A 25,956-nucleotide genomic window follows, 5' to 3' on the forward strand; every position below is an offset into this window, starting at 1 on the left:
GAGAAGGGATGGGAGAGAGGATAAGTAACAGTGAGAAGGGATGGGAGGGAGGATAAGTAACAATGAGAAGGGATGGGAGAGAGGATAAGTAACAATGAGAAGGGATGGGAGAGAGGATAAGTAACAATGAGAAGGGATCGGAGAGAGGATAAGTAACAGTGAGAAGGGATGGGAGGGAGGATAAGTAACAGTGAGAAGGGATGGGAGAGAGGATAAGTAACAGTGAGAAGGGATGGGAGAGAGGATAAGTAACAATGAGAAGGGATCGGAGAGAGGATAAGTAACAGTGAGAAGGGATGGGAGAGAGGATAAGTAACAGTGAGAAGGGATGGGAGAGAGGATAAGTAACAGTGAGAAGGGATGGGAGAGAGTATAGGTAACAGTGAGAAGGGATGGGAGAGAGTATAGGTAACAGTGAGAAGTGGTGGGAGAAGAGGATAAGTAACAGTGAGAAGGGATGGGAGAGAGTATAGGTAACAGTGAGAAGTGGTGGGAGAAGAGGATAAGTAACAATGAGAAGGGATGGGAGAGAGGATAAGTAACAGTGAGAAGGGATGGGAGATGGAAACAAGGACAGTGAGGCAGACAGTGGGAGAAAGGAGTGGAGATAGTGGCACAGGAGGAAGAAGTAACTTATAATAACTAGTACATGTCTGCCATTGGGATCTCTAGGTCTCCTCACAATGCTTCGCCTCCTCTCCAGCCAGACTGTTACAGGCTTACCACCACGTAGGGGTGTTGCCAGCATCACAGAACGAATTAAGCGAGATGAGCGCCGGCAGCGTCAGCGGATTCAGCTAGAGGAAGGAGCTGCTCAGGAAACAGAAGTATGATCGCTGTGCTAATCTTGAATTGCACATAAACTCAGCATTATGATGCAAATACAGATATATTTTTTTTGCCCTGTATTTGTAAATCTGTAACTATACCATTTTCATTTACTTGTAATTTCTCTCCCTATCAAAAATCAGGTATCAGATGTTAAAGGCCAGTGCTGGAGAGCTAAAGAGGAGATAGAGTATAAAATTGCTACAAAGCCAGGAGACAAAAAAGGTTGGATAGTGCACTCTTCTCTATTATTCACAATGCTTGCGTCAATGCCCTTACTGCTCTGGGGTCTACCCTGCCTGCAGCGCCAGGAACAAAGGCTTCTTGTGCTCCCAGTGCATGCAATGTCCTCCATGCTTGGCATCATAAGAGCTAGCTCTGCGGGTTGCTTGATTACCCCCATTAATTGTGTTGCCCCTATCCATGACTGTATCTGCAATTTTCCTGTCCTATGGTGGGACACCCCCAATCATTTTCGGACATCAGATCTTTCTGCTGCGGGGTACACTGGGCTCCACAAGGATTGGACAATGGGGTGTAGAGTAGGATCTTGATCCGAGGCACGAACAGGCTCAAAGCTTTGACTGTTCCCAGAATGCACAGTGCCGCCTCCTATATCACCCCGCCTCCCAGCACAGGAGCTCAGTTTTGTAAGTTGGTGCTGCAGTAAGCAGGCACTTAACAGAGGGGCTGCTCCAAGCAGCCCTAAGAAAAGCTTTTTATGAGGTAAAAAGTGAAGACTTCAAGGGCAGCAGCAGTGGTAAATGTCTTGTGACATTCACTGCTGCAGCTCCAGCTCTCCCCAGCGGCACTGTACACTCCCGAGCCCTGGTTGCCGAGTACCTACAGCGGAGGCTCCGGTTTTCTTCACGTTAGACACACACGGCTGGGGCTCTCCAGGATCGCGTGGCCGCGCTTCGGGAGGTGGTAAGTGGGTCCCGCTTGCGGGACCCGGTCTTTATCGCGATCCGGCGCGCGCTGGCGGTGGACACTGTGGCAGTACAGGCGATCCCACTAGATCACCAGGGCATGGGCGCAGGTCAGGTTTTCTCTCTAAACCAATTCTTATATCGCCCACAGTACCCGGTGGTTTTGCCAGCAGAGGGGATAAGGCTTAGACCTGAAGCCACTCCCCCAGCCCCAGGGCGCCATTTCTAGCAAGTGTTCCCGCCTTGGAGCTGCATATCTGTCTTTTCCTCACTCCCTGTCAGTGTCTGCGGCACCATTATCCCTCAGCTCACTGTTCCTGGGACTGCTTGGGCAAATCCTCCTATGTAAAGCCGCCTGGTTGTCAGCGCTGTGCCTTTACATGACACTTAAGTATTCTACCTGCCTTTTTAGACAGTGATAGTTAAGAAAGAGTGCATTTAGTGAGGGTTTTATAGTACAATTACCCTGTGATATGCATCCAGTTCTTACTGTGTACTGTTATATCTATTGTTATATAGCTGTGTAAGCTAGTCCAGTGCAGTATTATTGTCAGTAATAACCTCTGCATTGTACAAACTGTGACTTTCTGTGTGTGCATTTGATAGCTGAGTGGTGTCCATTTCGTGTCTTTCACTCAACCTGCTATCCCTATATTCCATAACCTGAGGGGGCTTGGTGCGTCAGGTGTTATCTAATATAGGATTTTCACAAAGATATAATGTATTATGTATTTTTCTCTGTGATTTAGTCACCATATCTCTCCTTTATCTCTGCTAGTGCTGACTACACTGCGCAGGGGTTTGGGTTTAGAGGTATAGTGCTGCTGATAATTGTACTGTGTTAACCTTATACTGCAAGTTATATCATGTCTTGCTCTGAGGGTAACGGTTCTGGGGCGGAACACACTGCCGGTGTTGCTGAAGCTACGGGGCCATATGAGGAGAATATAGCAGCTGTGGGCTCTGGTTCTGGGGGCTCCTTGCCCCCCAGTGGGACTATGGCAACGGAGGCACATACTGACCCACCGTGGGCCGCTTTTTCCACGCTTCTGCATACTCTAGTTCATAAACTAACTCCCCCTATGGGACCCCCAATGCCGGTACAACCGTATGTGGTCCCTGCAGCTAACCCGCCGTGGGCGGACGATTTATCTGCTCAATTAAAGAAGTTGAACCAGTCCTTGACTATTAAAAAGTCTGACCAACGCTCACCTAAGTCCAAGAGGTCCTCTGAGTGACACTGACACCTCGTCTGATGAAGACGGCCCATATACTGACCCCTCAGGTTCTGACTTAGATATGGCTGATGGGGAGAGTAGTTCACATGTGGATGTTCCTGATCTTTTGGAAGCTATTAAGTTAATTCTGCAGATTACGGATGATCCCGAGCCATCCGTTCCTCCTAAGAAACCAGATAGGTTCAAGCGTCAGAAGGTGTTTAAGCAAGTTTTACCTCACTGTGACCACCTAGTGGATATACGTCAGGAACCCTGGGAAAACCCGGGTACGAAGTTTGTGCCTCAAAAGAAGATGCTGGCTCGCTATCCCCTCGCTCCAGAGCTGTCTAAAAATTGGGAAACACATCCTCCAGTGGACTCACATGTGGCTAGGATGGTGGTTTCCTCAGCTCTACCTGTCACTACTGTCACGTCTCTAAAAGAGCCTACGGATAAACGTGTGGAGGGTTGTCTAATAGCGATTTACACCCTCACGGGAGCTGCACAAAGGCCCACTATTGCAGCTACTTGAGCTGCAGAGGCTTTTGAAGCATGGGCCTTGGAGTTAGAAGCTGAAATCTCTTCTGACCATGCTAGACAATGCTTGTCATATATTGTCACAGCTTCTCGATATATTAAAGAGGCGGCTTCTGATGCCGGTATCCTAGAAGCCAAAGCCTCTACTACGTCAGTCCTGGCTCGCCGGATATTGTGGCTGAGATCCTGGTCTGTGGATCTGGACTCTAGAAAAACCCTGGAGGTACTTCCTTTCAAGGGAGATATTCTGTTTGGGGAGGACTTAAATAAGATTGTGGCTGACTTGGCTACTGCCAAAACTGCCTGTCTGCCTAATATCGCTCCTTCTATGTCGAAGGCTAAAGGTACGTCCTTTCGTCCTTCAGGTAAAGCAAAAGGTCAGACGTACAATAAGCAGGCCCGCACTTCCAAACCTGGTAAGCCGAAGCCCAAAAGAGCCTGGGCTGCCCGTCAGCCAGCTGCCAAGACCGATAAGCCTGCCACATGACGGGGCGGGCCTCCCCCTGGGGGATCCCAGGGTGGGGGGCCGGCTTCTAGGGTATACCCAGGAATGGTTGAAGACCACTTCAGATGCCTGGGTACGAGAAGTCGTCACTCGAGGTTACGCCGTAGCCTTCAAATACCGACCCCCTCATCGATTTTGCCAGACAGACGTCCCTTTGGACCAGACAAAGGCAAAAACTCTACACTAGGTGGTACAGACCCTCCTGGATACAGGAGTCGTAGTACAGGTGCCTCTTGCTCAGAGGGGCCTGGGGTATTATTCTCCGCTGTTTTTAGTCCCGAAACCGAATGGGTCCTCCCGGCCCATTCTCAACCTCAAGGCATTGAACAGGTTTGTGAAGGTTTCCAAGTTCCGTATGGAAACCCTTCGCTCTATGGGTCTGGCCTTGGAACCTGGGGACTACATGGTCTCCCTGGACATACAGGATGCTTACCTGCATATTCCTATAGCAGTGTCACATCAACAACACCTGAGGTTCGCTATTGGCAACCTACATTACCAGTTTCGGGCGTTACCTTTTGGTTTAACAACGGCTCCGCGAGTCTTCACCAAAGTCATGGCGGTGATGACGGTGGTACTCCGCCGTCAAGGGGTCAGGATACTGCTGTATCTGGACGACTTGTTAATCCTAGCAAAAACCCCAGATCTTCTCCTACGTCATCTGGATATGACTCTCCGGTTTCTACAAGCCCACGGGTGGCTCATCAACTGGAAGAAATCCTCCCTGGTCCCTGCTCAGAGCATGGTGCACCTGGGAGCGTTGTTGGACACTCACAACCAGAGGTTGTTCTTGTCTCAGGAGAAAGTCCTGAAGCTTCAGGACAGGATTCGTTGCTTCCTTTCTCGTCCGCAAGTGTCGATACATTCGGCAATGCAGGTGCTGGGCCTAATGGTATCAGCATTCGACATGGTGGCGTATGCTCAATTCCATTCTCGCCGCCTCCAGAGGCTGATTCTAGCCAAGTGGGACGGCCTGCCTCACCGGATCAGATCTCAAATGATCTTCTTGACTCCGGAGGTCCGTCTGTCGCTACACTGGTGGCTCCGGGACCAACAATTGTGCAGGGGTCGTCCCTTCTGGATATCCAGTTGGGTCCTGTTGACGACAGATGCCAGTCTAAGAGGTTGGAGCGCGGTGCTGGAGCAACACTCCCTTCAGGGTCGGTGGACCAAGGAGGAATCTCTCCTCTCAATCAACATTCTGGAATTGCGGGCGGTCTTCAATGCGTTGAACCCGGCCCAGCATTTAATTCAGAACCGTCCTGTTCAAGTACAGTCGGACAACGCCACCACAGTGGCTTACATAAATCATCAAGGCGGCACTCGAAGCCGTATGGCAATGAAGGAAGTCTTACGGATTCTACGTTGGGCGGAACGCCATCTACCGGCCATATCGGAAATATTCATTCCGGGAGTCCTGAATTGGGAAGCTGACTTTCTCAGTCGTCAGGACGTGCATGCCGGCGAGTGGGGCCTCCATCCAGAAGTGTTTCAACTCCTCGTGGAAAAGTGGGGTCTTCCAGACGTGGATCTGATGGCGTCTCGACACAATCACAAGGTTCCGGTCTTCGGAGCAAGGGCAAGGGATCCTCAAACAGCATTCGTGGATGCGCTGGCGGTGCCGTGGAGGTTTCGGCTGCCATATGTGTTCCCTCCGGTGTCACTCCTGCCCAGGGTAATTCGGAAGTTTAAGCAAGAAAAAGGAAATCTGCTTCTCATAGCTCCGGCGTGGCCCAGACGGCACTGGTTCTTAGACCTTCAGGGCCTATCATCAGAGTGTCCAATTCTACTTCCACAACGCCCAGACCTCCTCGTTCAGGGCCCCTGTGTCTCCCAGGACCTAGCCCGTCTGTCTTTGACGGCGTGGCTCTTGAAGCTTCCGTCTTGAGGGCTAACGGTTTTTCTGAAGAGGTCACTAAAACTATGTTGCGGGCCCGGAAACCGGCTTCTGCTCGGATTTATCATAGGGTCTGGCATTCCTACTTTGTTTGGTGCGCATCTAACAATTATGACGCTTCCACGTTTAGTACAGCCAAGCCCAACTTTTCTGCAGCAAGGCCTAGAGTTGGGCCTGCGTCTGGCCTCCCTAAAGGTTCATATTTCTGCCTTGTCGGTGTGGTTTCAGAGAAAAATTGCGACTTTGCCTGATGTTCATACTTTCACTTAGGGTGTGTTGCGTATCCAACCTCCCTATGTCCCGCCTGTGGCTCCTTGGGACTTGTCGGTGGTTTTGGAGGCATTGCTGGAGCCTCCGCTTGAACCCCTTGGTTCAGCTGACCTTAAGTGGCTTTCCCTTAAGGTGGTGTTCTTGCTGGCTATTGCCTCTGCTAGAAGAGTGTCGGATCTGGGTGCCTTGTCTTGTAGTTCCCCGTATCTGATTTTTCACCATGATCGGGCGGTTCTTAGGACTCGTCCCGGATATTTACCTAAGGTGGTTTCTTCGTTTCACAGTAATCAGGAGATTGTGGTTCCGGCCTTTGTCTCTCCTGATTTGTCTCCCAAAGAGCGGTCTTTGTATGTGGTACGGGCTCTCCGTATCTATGTGAAGAGAACTGCTTCTATCCGAAAATCTGATTCTCTCTTTGTTTTGTTTGGATTTCACACAAATGTGGCTGGCCTGCTCACAAGCAGACCCTGGCCTGATGGATTAGAATGGTGATTGCACATGCTTATGTGAAGGCTGGTTGGTCTCTCTGCTCCTGTTCACATTAAGGCCCATTCTACTCGGTCTGTTGGACCTTCTTGGCCGGCCCAACGTGGTGCGATCCTTTGAACAATTGTGCAAGGCGGCTACGTGGTCTTCCAGGAACACGTTCATAAGGTTCTATGCCTTCGATACTGCCGCTTCCCAGGATGCTTCCTTTGGACGCCGGGTTCTTGTGCCCGCTACAGTGCGTCCCCTCCCATAAAGAACTGCTTTAGGACATCTCCATTGTCCAATCCTTGTGGAGCCCAGTGTACCCCGCAGCAGAAACGAGTTTTATGGTAAGAACTTACCTTTGTTAAAACTTTTTCTGCGAGGTACACTGGGCTCCACAAGGCGCCCACCCTGACGCACTTAGCTTCTTTGGATTGGTATGGCATTAGCCACTGACACTTCTCTTGTCGTGAGAGTTTGGTGTATGTAGCTACTAACTGTTGTCGTCTCTTTTCCTGCTACTGCATTGGGCTGGTTAACTAAAAACTGAGCTACTGTGCTGGGAGGCGGGGTGATATAGGAGGCGGCGCTGTGCATTCTGGGAAGAGTCAAAGCTTTGAGCCTGTTGGTGCCTCGGATCAAGATCCTACTCTACACCCCATTGTCCAATCCTTGTGGAGCCCAGTGTACCTCGCAGAAAGAGTTTTAACAAAGGTAAGTTCTTACCATAAAACTCGTTTTTGGTGGTCTTCACTCCTTGGCTTACAGTATCTGTTCATTACCTTTAATTTCCAGATACCACCTGTCCACTGCCTGCTTCCTACAGCCCACATTATGTGGAGGCTGCATGGTATTCCTGGTGGGTGAAAGAGGGTTTCTTCAAGCCAGAGTACCAGGTAAGAATGCAGAAGAAGCTGTGTTATGTCCATGCTACTAGTGAAAGGGAGCTACTGGAACCCACAGTGCAGAATGGCCAATGATTATATAACGGGCATTTCTGCTAAACTTCCTAGTGACCAACTGAATGGCTGTTGAGATGGGGAGCTATAGCAGTTACATCTATAGTAATATTACATTAATGGGGAGCTATAGCAGTTACATCTATAGTAATATTACATTACTGATTTGCAGAGTGGCCTCCCGCACGCTACTCCAGAAGTCTTCTCACTCTGCATCCCGCCGCCCAACGTCACTGGCTCCCTTCACCTCGGACATGCTCTCACGGTGGCCATTGAGGACTCTCTCGTTCGCTGGTGAGTGGGCTAATACAATTCTAGATAGTGATAATATAGGTAATCCTATACGGGATACAGTCGTTAGGTCGACAGTCATTAGGTCGACCATTGAAGGTTGACATGCATTAGGTCGACATGGCCAATAGGTCGACGTGGTCATTAGGTCGACATTTACTAGGTCGACAGGTCAAAAGGTCGACATGGGTTTTCACTTCTTTTTTTTTTCTTCATTTTTTTGGATTTTTTCATACTTAATGATACACATGGACTACGATTGGACCGGTAACCTGTGCCGAGCAAAGCGGTAGCCGAGTACAAGGTGTACTAATTGCGGTTCCCCATCACTTTATGAAGAAAACGCCCAAAAAAAGTAAGAAAAACCACATCGACCTTTTGACCTGTCGACCTAGTACATGTCGACCTAATGACCATGTTTACCTATTGTCCCTGATGACCTAATGCATGTCGACCTTCCATGGTCAACCTAATGACTGTCTACCCAACGACCCATACCCATCCTATGCATATCTGCATGGAATCAGAATGATTTACCGGCGGGCGGGATACCGGCTATCCATATCCCAAGAGCGGCATTCTGCTAGCCAGAATACCGGCAGCGGGGCGAGTGCAGAGAGAGTCCCTTTGTGGGCTTGTTGGCTCACTGCGCTCGCCACAAGTTCTATTCCCACTCTATTCCGGCATCAGTATCTTGACTGCCGGGATCCCGACAGACGGCAAATGGTGGGCACCCACAAGTGGGAATAGTCCTGTTTTGCCGTGACTCCGGCTGGCGGGATTCCGGCATCAGTATCTTGACTGCCGGGATCCCGACAGCCGGCAAATTGAACGGATCCCATCTGCACCTATATACAGTACAGCAACTATATATATGCACCTATATACAGTACATTTAATACTCTCTAACGTCCTAGTGGATGCTGGGGACTCAGTAAGGACCATGGGGATAGACGGGCTCCGCAGGAGACATGGGCACTTTAAGAAAGAATTTAGGTTCTGGTGTGCTCTGGCTCCTACCTCTATGCCCCTCCTCCAGACCTCAGTTTGATACTGTGCCCAGAGCGAGCTGGGTGCTTTTCAGTGAGCTCTCCTGAGTTTGCTGAGAGAAAGTATTTTGTTAGGTTTTTTATTTTCAGGGAGCTCTGCTGGCAACAGACTCCCTGCATCGTGGGACTGAGGGGAGAGAAGCAGCCCTACTCTCTGAAGCTAGGTCCTGCTTCTTAGGCTACTGCACACCATTAGCTCCAGAGGGATCGTACGCAGGATCTCACCCTCGCCGTCCGATCCCAGAGCCGCGCCGCTGTCCCCCTCGCAGAGCCGGAAGACAGAAGCCGGGTGAGTATGATAAGCAAGAAGACTTCGAAATCGGCGGCAGAAGACTCCTGTCTTCACTGAGGTAACGCACAGCACTGCAGCTTTGCGCCATTGCTCCCACACACCTCACATACTCCGGTCACTGTAAGGGTGCAGGGCGCTGGGGGGGGGGGCGCCCTGGGCAGCATTTGGACCTCTTTTTGGCAAAAGTAAACATATATACAGTTGGGCACTGTATATATGTATGAGCCCCCGCCAAGAAAATGTATATTTAAGCGGGACAGAAGCCCGCCGTCGAGGGGGCGGGGCTTCTTCCTCAGCACTCACCAGCGCCATGTTTTTTCTCCACAGCACCGCTGAGAGGAAGCTCCCCGGTCTCTCCCCTACTTATACCACGGTAGAAGAGAGGGTTTTAAAGAAGAGGGGGGGCACATAATTCGGCGCAGATAATAACAGCGCTACTGGGTAAACATTAAATTTCTGTGTTTTTTCCTGGGTCATATAGCGCTGGGGTGTGTGCTGGCATACTCTCTCTCTGTCTCTCCAAAGGGCCTTGTGGGGGAATTATCTTCAGATGAGCATTTCCTGAGTGTGTGGTGTGTAGGTACGTGTGTGTCGACATGTCTGAGGTAAAAGGCTTTCCTAAGGAGGTGATGGAGCAAATGTGTGTGGTGTCTCCGTCGACAACGCCGACACCTGATTGGATATGTGAAATTAAGTGCTGAGGTAAATTTATTGCACAAAAGATTAGAGAACAGACAGGGAATCTACCCATGTCTGTCCCGATGTCGCAGAGACATTCAGAGTCTCACAACGCTCACTATCCAAAATAATAGACACTGATATCGACACGGAGTCTGACTCCAGTGTCGACTACGATAATGCAAAGTTACAGCCAAATGGCAGGAAAGTATTCAATATATGATTATTGTAATGAAAGATGTTTTGCATATCACTGAAGACTCATCTGTCCCTGACACAAGGGTACACATGCTTAAGGGGAAGAAAGCTGAGGTAAATTTCCCTCCTCTCATGAAGAAAAAGAGCGGGAATCTCCAGACAAGAAGCTGCAGCTTCCCACAAAGAATTCTCAGGGAGTATCCTTTCCCTACTAGGGCCAGGATACGATGGGAATCTTCCCCTAGGGTGGACAAAGCTTGTCACGTTTACCCAAAAGGTAGCGCTGACTTAACAGCTATCCTCAGGGATCCTGCAGATAGCATGCAGTAAAAGTACTTTGAAGTCCATTTACACACATGCTGGTACACTACTCAGACCGGCGATTGTGTTGGCATGGGGTTATAGCGCTGTAGCAGCGTGGACATTGAGACCCTAGTATGTGTATACATATGTGTATGTGTATATATATATATATATATATATATATATATATAAAGATGCTGTCTTATATATATATATATATATATATATATATATATATATATAACATGCCCAAAGAGACATTAGTCTACTGGGTTCTAGAGTCAACGCTATGTCGATTTCTGCTAGACGTGTCCTGTGGAACATGCACAGGTGATGCCGAATAAAAGAGGCATATGCAAGGTTTACCTTACAAGGCTGAGGAATTGTGTGGAGAAGGGCTCTCGGACCTGGTCTCCACAGCTATAGCTGGTAATTCTGATCTTTTGACTTATATTCCCGCACAGCCTAAGAAAGCACGACATTATCAAATGCAGTCCTTTCGATCACAAAGCAAGAAAGTCCGAGGTGCGTCCTTTCTTGCCAGAGGCAGGGGCAGAGGAAAGAAGCTGCACAACACAGCTAGTTCCCAGGAACAGAAGTCCTCCCCGGCCTCTACAAAATCCACCGCAGGACGCTGGGGCTCCACAGGCGGAACTAGGCCTGGTGGGGGCACGTCTTCGAAATTTCAGCCACAAGTGGGTTCACTCCCAGGTGGATCCCTGGGCAATAAAAATTGTGTCTCAGGGATACAAGCTGGAAGTCGAAGAGATGCCCCCTCACCGATACCTCAAATCGGCCCGACCAGCTTCCCACCACGAGAGGGAAATAGTGTTAACTGCAATTCACAAATTGTATCTTTAACAGGTGGTGGTCAAGGTTCCCCTCCTACAACAGGGAAGGGGTTATTATTCGACCATGTTTGTAGTCCCGAAACCGGACGGTTCGGTCAGACCCATATTGAATTTAAAATCCCTGAACATATATCTGAAAAGGTTCAAGTTCAAGATGGAATTGCTGAGAGCGGTCATCGCAAGCCTGGAAGGGGGGGACTTTATGGTGTCTCTGGACATAAAGGATGCATACCTTCATGTCCCCATTTATCCACCTCATCAGGCGTACCTCAGATTTGTGGTACAGGATTGTCATTACCAATTTCAGACGTTGCCGTTTGGTCTCTCCACGGCACCGAGAATATTTATCAAGGTTATGGCAGAAATGATGGTACTTCTGAGGAAGCAAGGGGTAACAATTATCCCATACTTGGACGATCTCCTCATAAAGGCGAGATCAAGAGAGCAGTTGCTGATCAGCGTAGCACTTTCTCTGGAAGTGTTACGGCAACACGGCTGGATTCTAAATATTCCAAAGTCGCAGTTGGTTCCTACGACTAGTCTGCCTTTCCTGGGCATGATTCCAGACACAGACCAGAAAAGGGTTTATCTCCCGATAGAGAAAGCTCAGGAACTCATGACACTGGTCAGGAACCTATTAAAACCAAAACAGGTGTCAGTGCATCACTGCACTCGAGTCCTGGGAAAGATGGTGGCATCATAGAGGCCATTCCCTTCGGCAGGTTCCATGCGAGGACCTTTCAATGGGACTTACTGGACAAGTGGTCCGGATCACATCTTCAGATGCATCGGTTAATCACCCTATCCCCCAGGGCCAGGGTGTCTCTTCTATGGTGGCTGCAGAGCGCTCACCTTCTAGAGGGCCGCGGATTCGGCATTCAGGACTGGGTCCTGGTGACCACGGATGCAAGCCTCCGAGGGTGGGGAGCAGTCACACAGGGAAGAGATTTCCAAGGTCTGTGGTCAAGTCAAGAAACTTGCCTTCACATCAACATCCTGGAACTAAGGGCCGTATACAACGCCCTGCGTCAAGCGGAGAACTTGCTTCGCGACCAACCGGTTCTGATTCAGTCAGACAACATCACCGCAGTGGCTCATGTAAACCGACAAGGCGGCACAAGGAGCAGAGTGGCGATGGCGGAAGCCACCAGAATTCTTCGCTGCACGGAGAATCACGTAAGCGCACTGTCAGCAGTGTTCATCCCGGGAGTGGACAACTGGGAAGCAGACTTCCTCAGCAGACACGACCTCCACCCGGGAGAGTGGGGACTTCATCAGGAAGTCTTCGCACAGATTACAAGTCGGTGGGGACTGCCACAGGTGGACATGATGGCATCCCGCTTCAACAAAAAGCTACAGAGGTATTGCGCCAGGTCAAGAGACCCTCAGGCAATAGCTGTAGACGCCCTGGTGACACCGTGGGTGTTCCAGTCGGTCTATGTATTCCCTCCTCTTCCTCTCATACTCAAGGTGCTGAGGATAATAAGAAAAAGAGGAGTGAGAACAATACTCATTGTTCCAGATTGGCCACGAAGGACTTGGTATCCAGATCTGCAAGAAATGCTCACAGAGGACCCGTGGCCTCTTCCTCTAAGACAGGACTTGTTGCAACAGGGGCTCTGTCTGTTCCAAGACTTGCCGTGGCTGCGTTTGACGGCATGGCGGTTGAACGCCGGATCCTAGCAGAGAAAGGCATTCCGGATGAGGTCATTCCTACGCTGATAAAGGCTAGGAAGGACGTAACAGCTCAACATTATCACCCTATATGGCGAAAATATGTTGCTTGGTGTGAGGCTAGGAATGCCCCTACGGAGGAATTCCAGCTGGGCCGTTCCTTCACTTCCTACAGTCAGGAGTGAATTTGGGCCTAAAATTGGGTTCCATTAAGGTCCAGATTTCGGCCCTATCCATTTTCTTTCAAAAGGAGTTGACTTCTCTACCTGAAGTTCAGACGTTTGTAAAGGGAGTGCTGCATATTCAGCCCCCTTTTGTGCCTCCAGTGGCACCTTGGGATCTTAACGTGGTGTTGAGTTTCCTGAAATCCCTCTGGTTTGGACCACTCAAAACGGTGGAGTTGAAATATCTCACGTGGAAGGTGGTCATGCTATTAGCCTTGACTTCGGCTAGGCGTGTGTCAGAGTTGGCGGCTTTGTCACATAAAAGCCCCTATCTGGTTTTCCATGTGGATAGAGCAGAATTGCGGACCCGTCCATAATTTCTGCCGAAAGTGGTTTCATTCTTTCATATAAACCAACCTATTGTGGTGCCTGTGGCTACTACTGACTTGGAGGATTCCGAGTTGCTTGATGTGGTCAGGACTTTGAAGGTTTATGTAGCCAGAACGGCTAGGGTCAGAAAAACAGAGTCTTTGTTTCTCCTGTATGCTTCCAACAAGCTTGGTGCTCCCGCTTCAAAGCAAACTATTGCTCGCTGGATCTGTAACACGATTCAGCAGGCTCATTCTGCGGCTGGATTGCCGCTGCCAAAATCGGTTAAGGCCCATTCCACTAGGAAGGTGGGCTCTTCTTGGGCGGCTGCCCGAGGGGTCTCTGCATTACAGCTTTGCCGAGCGGCTACTTGGTCAGGTTCAAACACTTTTGCAAAGTTCTACAAGTTTGATACCCTGGCTGAGGAGGACCTTGAGTTTGCTCAATCGTTGCTGCAGAGTTATCGGCACTCTCCCGCCCGTTTGGGAGCTTTGGTATAATCCCCATGGTCCTTACGGAGTCCCCAGCATCCACTAGGACGTTAGAGAAAATAAGATTTTACTTACCGGTAAATCTATTTCTCGTAGTCCATAGTGGATGCTGGGCGCCCGTCCCAAGTGCGGACTTCTTCTGCAATGCTTGTATATAGTTATTGCTTCAATAAGGGTTATGTTATGGTTGCATCAGGGTTGGACCTGATGCTCTGTTGTTGTCATACTGTTGACTGGTTGTTATAAACTCATGTTATATGGTGTGATTGGTGTGGCTGGTATGAATCTTGCCCTTGATTACCAAAATCCTTTCCTTGTACTGTCAGCTCTTCTGGGCACAGTTTCGGAGGAGGGGCATAGAGGGAGGAGCCAGAGCACACCAGAACCTAAATTCTTTCTTAAAGTGCCCATGTCTCCTGCGGAGCCCGTCTATCCCCATGGTCCTTACGGAGTCCCCAGCATCCACTACGGACTACGAGAAATAGATTTACCGGCAAGTTAAAATCTTATTTATTTCATTGAATATTGAACTTAGAAAATCCCTTACAAAAGTAAACAAGTCTACAAGATCATATAAAGGGTATAAAACACATAAGTCAGGTAGAAATAGCAGCGTAAGTGATGTAAAGCACGCAGCCATTGGTCTATGGAGCAATGTTCTCTAGAGTGCCGAATCGCACGTCGCCTTCTGGCAGCTCGGCTAACTGTCGGGGTTTGGAGGATGGAGGCTGTTCTAGAATCAGTGGGAGATCAACTCGACATGAATGCCCATTGGTTTTGAAATGAGAGGTACAACAATGTATGGTGGTGATTGGGTATGGTCATTGACTATTGGCAAAAAGAAAATGAGCCCTAGTGTCCATGTTAGTGAGTTTAGATTGCAATCTCCGATATAGCATGCACTCTGTACTACGCTGTGTAATATGGTGGTGCTGTAGATCTGAATTAAATGTAAGCAGAGGTACAGACCCTTTCTTGTCTTGTCAGGAGGAGGATGCTGGGGCAGAAAGTTTTATGGGTGCCTGGCTCGGATCATGCTGGAATCGCCACGCAGGTAAGATTTGGACCTGCCATATGTTACTTTTGTTTGTTTTTCTGATTGATTGCAGTAATAAATGAGCCAATGGTCACCATGGGGGAGATTTATCAAAGCTTGGAGAGATAACGTACCAACCAATCATCTCCTAACTGTCATTCTACAAACACAGCCTGGAAAATGATAGAAGCTGATTGGTTGGTACTTTAGGGGTCATTCAGACCCCGCCACTGTTGCAGCGCAGTGCAGTTTGCCGGTGGAGACTGATTGCGCATGCGCAGCGGGCGCATCGTTGCTGCACGGACATATACATTGCGGTGGATGCGGCCGTAATGTGAGTGACAGTGGGAGCGTTCGTGAGGTGCCGACGCTTCGTTGGGGGGGTGACTGTTTTTGATGTCACATGCAACCGCTCCCAAAAAAAAAAAGGCCACTGAAGACGCAGCCAGGCTGCACTGTCAGGGGTCATCATTAGATCAGATGCGTCCGCAGTCTAATTGCGGACGCATCAGGGGGCGGACTTACAAATGCGGGGCGGCCTTGCCCTGTGCTGGTCGGCCCCCAGCATGTTTGTAGATGAACGCAGATCTGGCTGCGTATCTCTCTGAATAACCCCCTTTCTCTGACGTCCTAGTGGATGCTGGGACTCCGTAAGGACCATGGGGAATAGCGGCTCCGCAGGAGACAGGGCACAAAATAAAAGCTTAAGGATCAGGTGGTGTGCACTGGCTCCTCCCCCTATGACCCTCCTCCAAGCCTCAGTTAGATTTTTGTGCCCGGCCGAGAAGGGTGCAATCTAGGTGGCTCTCCTGAGCTGCTTAGAATAAAAGTTTAGTTAGGTTTTTTTATTTTCAGTGAGTCCTGCTGGCAACAGGCTCACTGCATCGTGGGACTAAGGGGAGAAGAAACGGACTCACCTGAGTGCAGAGTGGATCGGGTTTCTTAGGCTACTGGACACTAGCTCCAGAGGGACGATCACAGGTTCAGCCTGGATGGGTCACCGGAGCCGCGCCGCCGTCCCCCTTACAGAGCCAGAAGAGACGAAGAGGTCCGGTGAAATCGGCGGCAGAAGACATCCTGTCTTCAGACTAAGGTAGCGCACAGCACTGCAGCTGTGCGCCATTGCTCTCAGCACACTCCGGTCACTGAGGGTGCAGGGCGCTGGGGGGGGGGAGCGCCCTGAGACGCAATATAACAGAATACCTTAGGTGGCAAAACAGAATACATCACATATAGCTCCTGGGCTATATGGATGTATTTTAATCCCCTGCCATTTTACACAAAAAAGCGGGAGATAAGGACGTCGTGAAGGGGCGGAGCCTATCTCCTCAGCACACAAGCGCCATTTTCCCTCACAGCTCCGCTGGAAGGACGGCTCCCTGACTCTCCCCTGCAGTCCTGCTTCAGAATCAGGGTAAAAAAGAGAAGGGGGGGCACGTTTGGCAGCAAATAAATATATTAACAGCAGCTATAAGGGAGTAACACTTATATAAGGTTATCCCTGTATATATATATATAGCGCTGGGTGTGTGCTGGCAGACTCTCCCTCTGTCTCTCCAAAGGGCTAAGTGGGGTCCTGTCCTCTATCAGAGCATTCCCGGTGTGTGTGCTGTGTGTCGGTACGCGTGTGTCGACATGTATGAGGAGGAAAATGATGTGGAGGCGGAGCAGTTGCCTGTGTTGGTGATGTCACCCCCTAGGGAGTCGACACCTGACTGGATGATTGTATTTAAACAATTAAGTGATAATGTCAGCAATTTGCAAAAAACTGTTGACGACATGAGACAGCCGGCAAAGCAATTAGTGCCTGTCCGTCAGGGGCGCTAAAACGCCCGTTACCTCAGTGGGTCGACACAGACCCTGACACAGATACTGAGTCTAGTGTCGACGGTGACGAGACAAACGTAATGTCCAGTAGGGCCACACGTTACATGATCACGGCAATGAAAGAGGCATTGAACCTTTCTGACACTACAAGTACCACAAAGAAGGGTATTATGTGGGGTGAGAAAAAACTACCAATATTTTTTCCTGAGTCAGAGGAAATAAATGAGGTGTGTGAAAAAGCGTGGGTTTCCCCCGATAAAAAACAGCTAATTTCTAAAAAATTATTAGCATTATATCCTTTCCCGCCAGAGGTTAGGGCGCGTTGGGAAACACCCCCTAGGGTAGATAAGGCGCTCACACGTTTATCAAAACAAGTAGCGTTACCGTCTCCTGATACGGCTACCCTCAAAGAACCAGCTGATAGAAGGCTGGAAAATATCCTAAAAAGTATATACACACATACTGGTGTTATACTGCGACCAGCAATCGCCTCAGCCTGGATGTGCAGTGCTGGAGTCGCATGGTCGGATTCCCTGACCGAGAATATTGATACCCTGGATAGGGACAATATTTTGTTAACTATAGAACATTTAAAGGATGCATTACTATATATGCGTGATGCACAGAGGGATATTTGCACCCTGGCATCAAGAGTAAGTGCTATGTCCATCTCTGCCAGAAGAGCGTTATGGACGCGACAGTGGTCAGGGGATGCGGATTCCAAACGGCACATGGAAGTATTGCCGTATAAAGGGGAGGAGTTATTTGGGGCTGGTCTATCGGACCTGGTGGCCACGGCAACGGCTGGAAAATCCACCTTTTTACCCCAGGTCACTCCACATCAGCAGAAAAAGACACCGTCTTTTCAAACTCAGTCCTTTCGTTCCCATAAGTACAAGCGAGCAAAAGGCCACTCCTTTCTGCCCCGGGGCAGAGGAAGAGGAAAAAGACTGCACCATGCAGCCGCTTCCCAGGAGCAGAAGCCCTCCCCTGCTTCTGCCAAGTCTTCAGCATGACGCTGGGGCTTTACAAGCAGACTCAGATATGGTGGGGGCCCGTCTCAAGAATTTCAACGCGCAGTGGGCTCACTCGCAAGTGGATCCCTGGATTCTACAGGTAGTATCGCAGGGGTACAAACTGGAATTCGAGGCGTTTCCCCCTCATCGGTTCCTGAAGTCTGCTTTACCAAAGTCTCCCTCCGACAGGGAGGCAGTTTTGGAAGCCATTCACAAGCTGTATTCCCAGCAGGTGATAATCAAGGTACCCCTCCTGCAACAGGGAAAGGGGTATTATTCCACGCTGTTTGTGGTACCGAAGCCGGACGGCTCGGTGAGACCAATTTTAAATCTGAAATCCTTGAACGCTTACATAAAAAGGTTCAAATTCAAGATGGAGTCACTCAGAGCAGTGATAGCGAACCTGGAAGAAGGGGACTATATGGTGTCTCTGGACATCAAAGATGCTTATCTCCACGTCCCAATATACCCTTCTCACCAAGGGTACCTCAGGTTTGTAGTACAAAACTGTCATTATCAGTTTCAGACGCTGCCGTTTGGATTGTCCACGGCACCTCGGGTCTTTATCAAGGTAATGGCCGAAATGATGATTCTTCTACGAAGAAAAGGCATTTTAATTATCCCTTACTTGGACAATCTCCTGATAAGGGCAAGATCCAGGGAACAGTTAGAAGTCGGAGTAGCACTATCTCAGGTAGTGTTACGTCAGCACGGGTGGATTCTAAATATTCCAAAATCGCAGCTGATTCCAACGACACGTCTACTGTTCCTAGGAATGATTCTGGACACAGTCCAGAAGAAGGTGTTTCTCCCGGAGGAGAAGGCCAGGGAGTTATCCGAGCTAGTCAGGAACCTCCTAAAACCAGGACAGGTCTCAGTGCATCAGTGCACGAGGGTCCTGGGAAAAATGGTGGCTTCTTACGAAGCGATTCCATTCGGAAGATTCCATGCAAGAACGTTTCAGTGGGATCTACTGGACAAATGGTCCGGATCGCATCTGCAGATGCATCAGCGGATAACCCTGTCGCCAAGGACAAGGGTGTCTCTCCTGTGGTGGCTGCAGAGTGCTCATCTACTAGAGGGCCGCAGATTTGGCATTCAGGATTGGATCCTGGTAACCACGGATGCCAGCCTGAGAGGCTGGGGAGCAGTCACACAGGGAAGGAATTTCCAGGGCTTGTGGTCAAGCATGGAAACATCTCTTCATATAAACATTCTGGAACTAAGGGCCATTTACAATGCCCTAAGTCAAGCAAAACCTCTGCTTCAGGGTCAGGCGGTGTTGATCCAATCGGACAACATCACGTCAGTCGCCCACGTAAACAGACAGGGCGGCACGAGAAGCAGGAGGGCAATGGCAGAAGCTGCAAGGATTCTTCGCTGGGCGGAAAATCATGTGATAGCACTGTCAGCAGTGTTCATTCCGGGAGTGGACAACTGGGAAGCAGACTTCCTCAGCAGACACGACCTTCACCCGGGAGAGTGGGGACTTCACCCAGAAGTCTTCCACCTGATTGTAAACCGTTGGAAAAAACCAAAGGTGGACATGATGGCGTCACGTCTAAACAAAAAACTGGACAGATATTGCGCCAGGTCAAGGGACCCTCAGGCAATAGCAGTGGACGCGCTGGTAACGCCGTGGGTGTACCAGTCAGTGTATGTGTTCCCTCCTCTGCCTCTCATACCAAAAGTACTGAGAATCATAAGAAGGAGAGGAGTAAGAACTATACTCGTGGTTCCGGATTGGCCAAGAAGGACTTGGTACCCGGAACTTCAAGAGATGCTCACGGACGAACCGTGGCCTCTACCTCTAAGAAAGGACCTGCTACTGCAGGGGCCTTGTCTGTTCCAAGACTTACCGCGGCTGCGTTTGACGGCATGGCGGTTGAACGCCGGATCCTGAGGGAAAAAGGCATTCCAGAAGAAGTCATCCCTACTCTGGTCAAAGCCAGGAAGGACGTAACCGCAAAACATTATCACCGCATTTGGCGTAAATATGTTGCGTGGTGTGAGGCCAAGAAGGCCCCTACAGAGGAATTTCAACTGGGTCGTTTCCTTCATTTCCTGCAAACAGGACTGTCTATGGGCCTAAAATTGGGGTCCATTAAGGTTCAAATTTCGGCCCTGTCGATTTTCTTCCAGAAAGAACTGGCTTCAGTACCTGAAGTTCAGACTTTTGTAAAAGGGGTGCTGCACATACAGCCTCCTTTTGTGCCTCCAGTGGCACCTTGGGATCTCAATGTTGTGTTGAGTTTTCTAAAGTCACATTGGTTTGAACCACTTTCCACTGTGGACTTAAAATATCTCACATGGAAGGTGTCGATGCTGTTAGCCTTGGCTTCAGCCAGGCGTGTGTCAGAATTGGCGGCTTTATCATATAAAAGCCCTTACTTAATTTTTCATTCTGACAGGGCGGAATTGAGGACTCGTCCTCAATTTCTACCTAAGGTGGTTTCTGCATTTCACATGAACCAACCTATTGTGGTACCTGCGGCTACCAGGGACTTAGAGGACTCTAAGTTGCTTGACGTTGTCAGGGCCTTGAAAATATATGTTTCCAGGACGGCTGGAGTCAGAAAATCTGACTCGCTGTTTATCCTGTATGCACCCAACAAGCTGGGTGCTCCTTCTTCAAAGCAGACGATTGCTCGTTGGATTTGTAGTACAATTCAGCTTGCACATTCTGTGGCAGGATTGCCACAACCAAAATCAGTAAAAGCCCATTCCACAAGGAAAGTGGGCTCATCTTGGGCGGCTGCCCGAGGGGTCTCGGCTTTACAACTTTGCCGAGCAGCTACTTGGTCAGGGGCAAACACGTTTGCTAAATTCTACAAATTTGATACCCTGGCTGAGGAGGACCTGGAGTTCTCTCATTCGGTGCTGCAGAGTCATCCGCACTCTCCCGCCCGTTTGGGAGCTTTGGTATAATCCCCATGGTCCTTACGGAGTCCCAGCATCCACTAGGACGTCAGAGAAAATAAGATTTTACTTACCGATAAATCTATTTCTCGTAGTCCGTAGTGGATGCTGGGCGCCCATCCCTAGTGCGGATTGTCTGCAATACTTGTATATAGTTATTGTTACAAAAATTCGGGTTATTATTGTTGTGAGCCATCTTTTCAGAGGCTCCTTTGCGTTTATCATACTGTTAACTGGGTTCAGATCACGAGTTGTACGGTGTGATTGGTGTGGCTGGTATGAGTCTTACCCGGGATTCAATATCCTTCCTTATTATGTACGCTCGTCCGGGCACAGTATCCTAACTGAGGCTTGGAGGAGGGTCATAGGGGGAGGAGCCAGTGCACACCACCTGATCCTTAAGCTTTTATTTTGTGCCCTGTCTCCTGCGGAGCCGCTATTCCCCATGGTCCTTACGGAGTCCCAGCATCCACTACGGACTACGAGAAATAGATTTATCGGTAAGTAAAATCTTATTTTTATCTCTCTCCAAGCTTTAATTACTCTTCCCCCTTGTCCTATCTCCTAGGCAGTGGTTGAGAAGAACCTGTATAAAGAACAAGGCCTCTCGCGCCATGATTTGGGCCGGGAAGAATTCTTAAAAGCTGTCTGGAAGTGGAAGGAGAAGTAAGTGCTGGTGATGGGACGGTATGGCTTGCTGCTGTAATGTTAGGCATGTGTGCTCGCATTGTCTGTAGGGTTTTTCATTTTTCTTTCTTTCTCTTAGTAAAGGAGAGAGGATTTATCATCAACTACAGTCGCTCGGAGCTTCTCTCGACTGGGACAGATCCTGCTTTACTATGGACGAAGTAAGCCCTACATCTGTGCTTCTGTTTTGTGTCCCCCTCCTATGTGCTATCAGGAAGCTATTTTCCTATGGAAAGGTCATGCAGTGTTTCAGTATCGGAGACAGGAAACTTCTCCATTCTTAAGTGTGGATTAGTTCTCTCATACCCCTTTCAGTCATAAGCCAAAACCCCCACGTTTTTTTGCAGTGTATGCACATCTACCTGGGTGTCCGGCTTATGTCTGAAAGGTCTGACCTGGGTCTTGATAACCTTGGTCATGCCTAATAGAAATTAATTGTCGGAAGACAGTGGCAGCTGGAGATGTGCCAAGCAGGGGTGTATCTAGGGGTCCGAGCGCCCCTGGCATGGTAAGGGGCTGACGCCCCCTCCCCCCCACCTACACACATTTGGAAAAAGGAGTGAGTATTGGAAATGGGGCATGGTCTTGTGGGAGAAGGGCGTGGACACAATAGTACTCCCAATTCAAATTATGCCACACAGTAGTGTCCCTTATTCGCATTACACTGCACAGTAGTGTCTCGTATTCACGTTACATCGTCCCTCCCCACCTTTCCCACAGCCTGACCTTAACTGCCCCCCCCCCCTCAAAAGCCTCTTCAGTGGTGCCTAACCCACCCTTCCTAATCTCCCTCCCTGCAGCCTAACTGCCCCACCCTTGCATCCTAACCCTCCCACGTGGCTTGCCAGTGGAGACTTTGGCACCAACTCGATCCGGTTTTTGGCATTCTGCATCGCTATCTATGTTGGGATGCCAGCATCAGCATTCAGAGCAGTTCCGGGATGCTGGCGTCAGCTTTCCGACCGCCGGGATGCCAAATGCCGGCATCTTGACTGCATCCCGAATGAAAATGCTAATGAGCTGCTGTGAGAGGAGCCTCAAATGGACCCAGCCATTAACTAAACACCATTAGCTGGATGGTAGAAGTGCTTCCTGTTAGAAATAACATTAGGGTGCCATCTCTTCCAATACAATTATACAATAAACTGATCTACATTTCTCTAACGTCCTAGTGGATGCTGGGGACTCCGAAAGGACCATGGGGAATAGCGGCTCCGCAGGAGACTGGGCACAAAGTAAAAGCTTTAGGACTAGCTGGTGTGCACTGGCTCCTCCCCCTATGACCCTCCTCCAAGCCTCAGTTAGATTTTGTGCCCGAACGAGAAGGGTGCAATCTAGGTGGCTCTCCTGAGCTGCTTAGAGTAAAAGTTTAAATAGGTTTTTTATTTTCAGTGAGACCTGCTGGCAACAGGCTCACTGCATCGAGGGACTTAGGGGAGAGAAACGAACTCACCTGCGTGCAGAGTGGATTGGGTTTCTTAGGCTACTGGACATTAGCTCCAGAGGGACGATCACAGGCCCAGCCATGGATGGGTCCCGGAGCCGCGCCGCCGGCCCCCTTACAGATGCTGAAGCAAGAAGAGGTCCATAAATCGGCGGCAGAAGACTTTCCTGTCTTCATAAGGTAGCGCACAGCACTGCAGCTGTGCGCCATTGCTCTCAGCACACTTCACACTCCGGTCACTGAGGGTGCAGGACGCTGGGGGGGGGGGCGTCCTGGGAAGCAATGAATTTACCTTAGTTGGCGAAAAATACATCACATATAGCTCCTGGGCTATATGGATGTATTTAACCCCTGCCAGTTTTCCAGTAAAAAGCGGGAGAAGAGCCCGCCGTGAAGGGGGCGGGGCCTATCTCCTCAGCACACAGCGCCATTTTTCCCACACAGCTCCGCTGGTAGGAAGGCTCCCAGAATCTCCCCTGCATCCTGCAACTACAGAAACAGGGTAAAAAAGAGAGGGGGGCACTTATTTGGCAAAATAACAGATATAAGCAGCTATAAGGGATAGACACTTATTGTAAGGTTGTCCCTATACATATATAGCGCTCTGGTGTGTGCTGGCAAACTCTCCCTCTGTCTCCCCAAAGGGCTAAGTGGGTCCTGTCCTCTATCAGAGCATTCCCTGTGTGTGTGCTGGGTGTCGGTACGTGTGTGTCGACATGTATGAGGAGGAAAATGATGTGGAGGCGGAGCAGAGTGTCTGTAACAGTGATGTCACCCCCTAGGGGGTCGACACCTGAGTGGATGTACTGTTGAAAATTACGTGACAGTGTCAGCTCTATATAAAAAAACAGTGGTTGACATGAGACAGCCGGCTACTCAGCTTGTGCCTGTCCAGACGTCTCATAGGCCGTCAGGCAGATGGCAGATACAGACGCCGACACGGATACTGACTCCTGTGTCGACGGTGAAGAGACAACCGTGATTTCCAGTAGGGCCACACGTTACATGATTGAGACAATGGAAAATGTTTTATACATTTCTGATAATACGAGTACCACCAAAAAAGGGGTATTATGTTCGGTGAGGGAAAAACTACCTGTAGTTTTCCTGAATCTGAGAAATAAAATGTGTGATGATGCGTGGGTTTCCCCCCGATAACAATTAATAATTTCTTAAAAAGTATTGGCTGCATACCCTTTCCCGCCAGAGGTTAGGATGCATTGGGAAACACCCCCTAGGGGGGATAAGGCGCTCACACGCTTGTAAGAACAAGGGCTCTACCCTCTCATGAGATGGCCGCCCTTAAGGATCCTGCTGATAGAAAGCAGGAGGGTATCCAAAAAAAGGTATTTACACACATACTGGTGTTATACTGCGACCAGCTATCGCCTCAGCCTGGAGGTGCAGTAGTGGGTTGGCATGGTCGGATTCCCTGACTGGAAATATTGATATCCTAGATAAGGATAGTATATTATTGCCTATAGAGCATTTAAAAGATGCATTTCTATATATGCATGATGCACAGCGGAATAATTGCCGACTGGCATCAAGTATAAGTGCGTTGTCCAATTCTACCAGTAAAATGGTCAGGTGATGCGGATTCCAAACGTCATTTGGAAGTATTGCCTTTGAAAGGGGACATTTGGGGTCGGTCTTTTAGACCTGGTGGCCACGGCAACAGCTGGGAAATCCACGTTTGTACCCCAGGTCGCCTCTCAAAATAAGACGCCGTATTATCAGGCGCAGTCCTTTGTTGGCAAGCGGACAAAAGGTTCCTCTTTTCTGCTCGTGACAGAGGGAAAGGAAAAAGGCTGCAGAGATCAGCCAGTTCCCAGGAACAGAAACCCTTTCCAGCCTCTGCCAAGCCCTCAGTATGACGCTAGGGCTTTACAAGCTCAGGCACGGTGGGGGCCCGTTCTCAATGAATTTCAGTGCGCAGTGGGCTCACTCGCAAGTAGACCCCTGGATCCTTCAGGTAATATCTCAGGGGTACATATTGGAATTCGAGACGTCTCCCCCTCGCCGTTTCCAAAAGTCGACTTTACCGACGTCTCCCTCGGACAGGGAGGCAGTTTTGGAAGCCATTCACAAGCTGTATTCCCAGCAGGTGATAATCAAGGTACCCCTCCTGCAACAGGGAACGGGGTATTATTCCACACTATTGTGGTACCGAAGCCAGACGGCTCGGTGAGACCGATTCTAAAATCTAAAATCTTTGAACACTTACATACAGAGGTTCAAATTCAAGATTGAGTCACTCAGAGCAGTGATTGCGAACCTGGAAGAAGGGGACTACATGATGTCTCGGGACATCAAGGATGCTTACCTTCATGTCAAAATTTACCCTTCTCACCAAGGGTACCTCAGGTTTATGGTACAGAACTGTCACTATCAGTTCAGACGCTGCCGTAGGGATGGTCCACGGCACCCCGGGTCTTTACCAAGGTAATGGCCGAAATTATGATGTTCCTTCGAAGGAAGGGAATTTTAGTTATCCCTTACTTGGACGATTCCCTGATAAGGGTAAGATCCAGGGAACAGTTGGAGGTCGGTGTAGCACTATCTCAGATAGTGTTGCGGCAGCACGATTGGATTCTCAATATTCCAAAATCGCAGCTGGTTCCGTCGACGTGTCTTCTGTTCCTAGGGATGATCCTGGACACAGTCCAGAAAAAGGTGTTTCTCCCGGAGGAGAAAGCCAGGGAGTTATCCGAGCTAGTCAGGAACCTCCTCAAACCGAGCCAAGTCTCATTGCATCAATGCACAAGGGTTCTGGGTAAAATGGGGGCTTCCTACGAAGCAATCCCATTTGGCAGATTCCACGCAAGAACTTTCCAGTGGGACCTGCTGGACAAATGGTCCGGGTCGCATCTTCAGATGCATCAGCGGATAACCCTGTCACCAAGGACAAGGGTGTCCCTCCTGTGGTGGTTGCAGAGTGCTCATCTTCTAGAGGGCCGCAGATTCGGCATTCAGGACTGGGTCCTGGTAACCACGGATGCCAGCCTGCGAGGCTGGGGAGCAGTCACACAGGGAAGGAATATCCAGGACTTA

The 25,956-nt window shown here is 49.5% G+C and overlaps 1 protein-coding gene across 2 annotated transcripts in view; it reads left to right on the forward strand.

Moving 5' to 3' along the window:
• VARS2 (valyl-tRNA synthetase 2, mitochondrial) overlaps positions 1-25,956 on the forward strand; it is a 179,232-nt gene that overhangs the window by 56,689 nt on the left and 96,587 nt on the right. For both annotated transcript variants that reach the window (XM_063937998.1, XM_063937999.1), the window contains exons 2-8: positions 673-827; positions 972-1,053; positions 7,450-7,550; positions 7,786-7,907; positions 14,961-15,027; positions 21,340-21,437; positions 21,538-21,619. In XM_063937998.1, the coding sequence (XP_063794068.1) occupies positions 684-827; positions 972-1,053; positions 7,450-7,550; positions 7,786-7,907; positions 14,961-15,027; positions 21,340-21,437; positions 21,538-21,619 (696 nt within the window). In that variant the 5' untranslated portion in view covers positions 673-683. The remainder of the gene's footprint in view (positions 1-672; positions 828-971; positions 1,054-7,449; positions 7,551-7,785; positions 7,908-14,960; positions 15,028-21,339; positions 21,438-21,537; positions 21,620-25,956) is intronic.

The sequence above is a fragment of the Pseudophryne corroboree genome, chromosome 8, assembly GCF_028390025.1.
Source record: "Pseudophryne corroboree isolate aPseCor3 chromosome 8, aPseCor3.hap2, whole genome shotgun sequence".
Lineage (NCBI taxonomy): Eukaryota > Metazoa > Chordata > Amphibia > Anura > Myobatrachidae > Pseudophryne > Pseudophryne corroboree.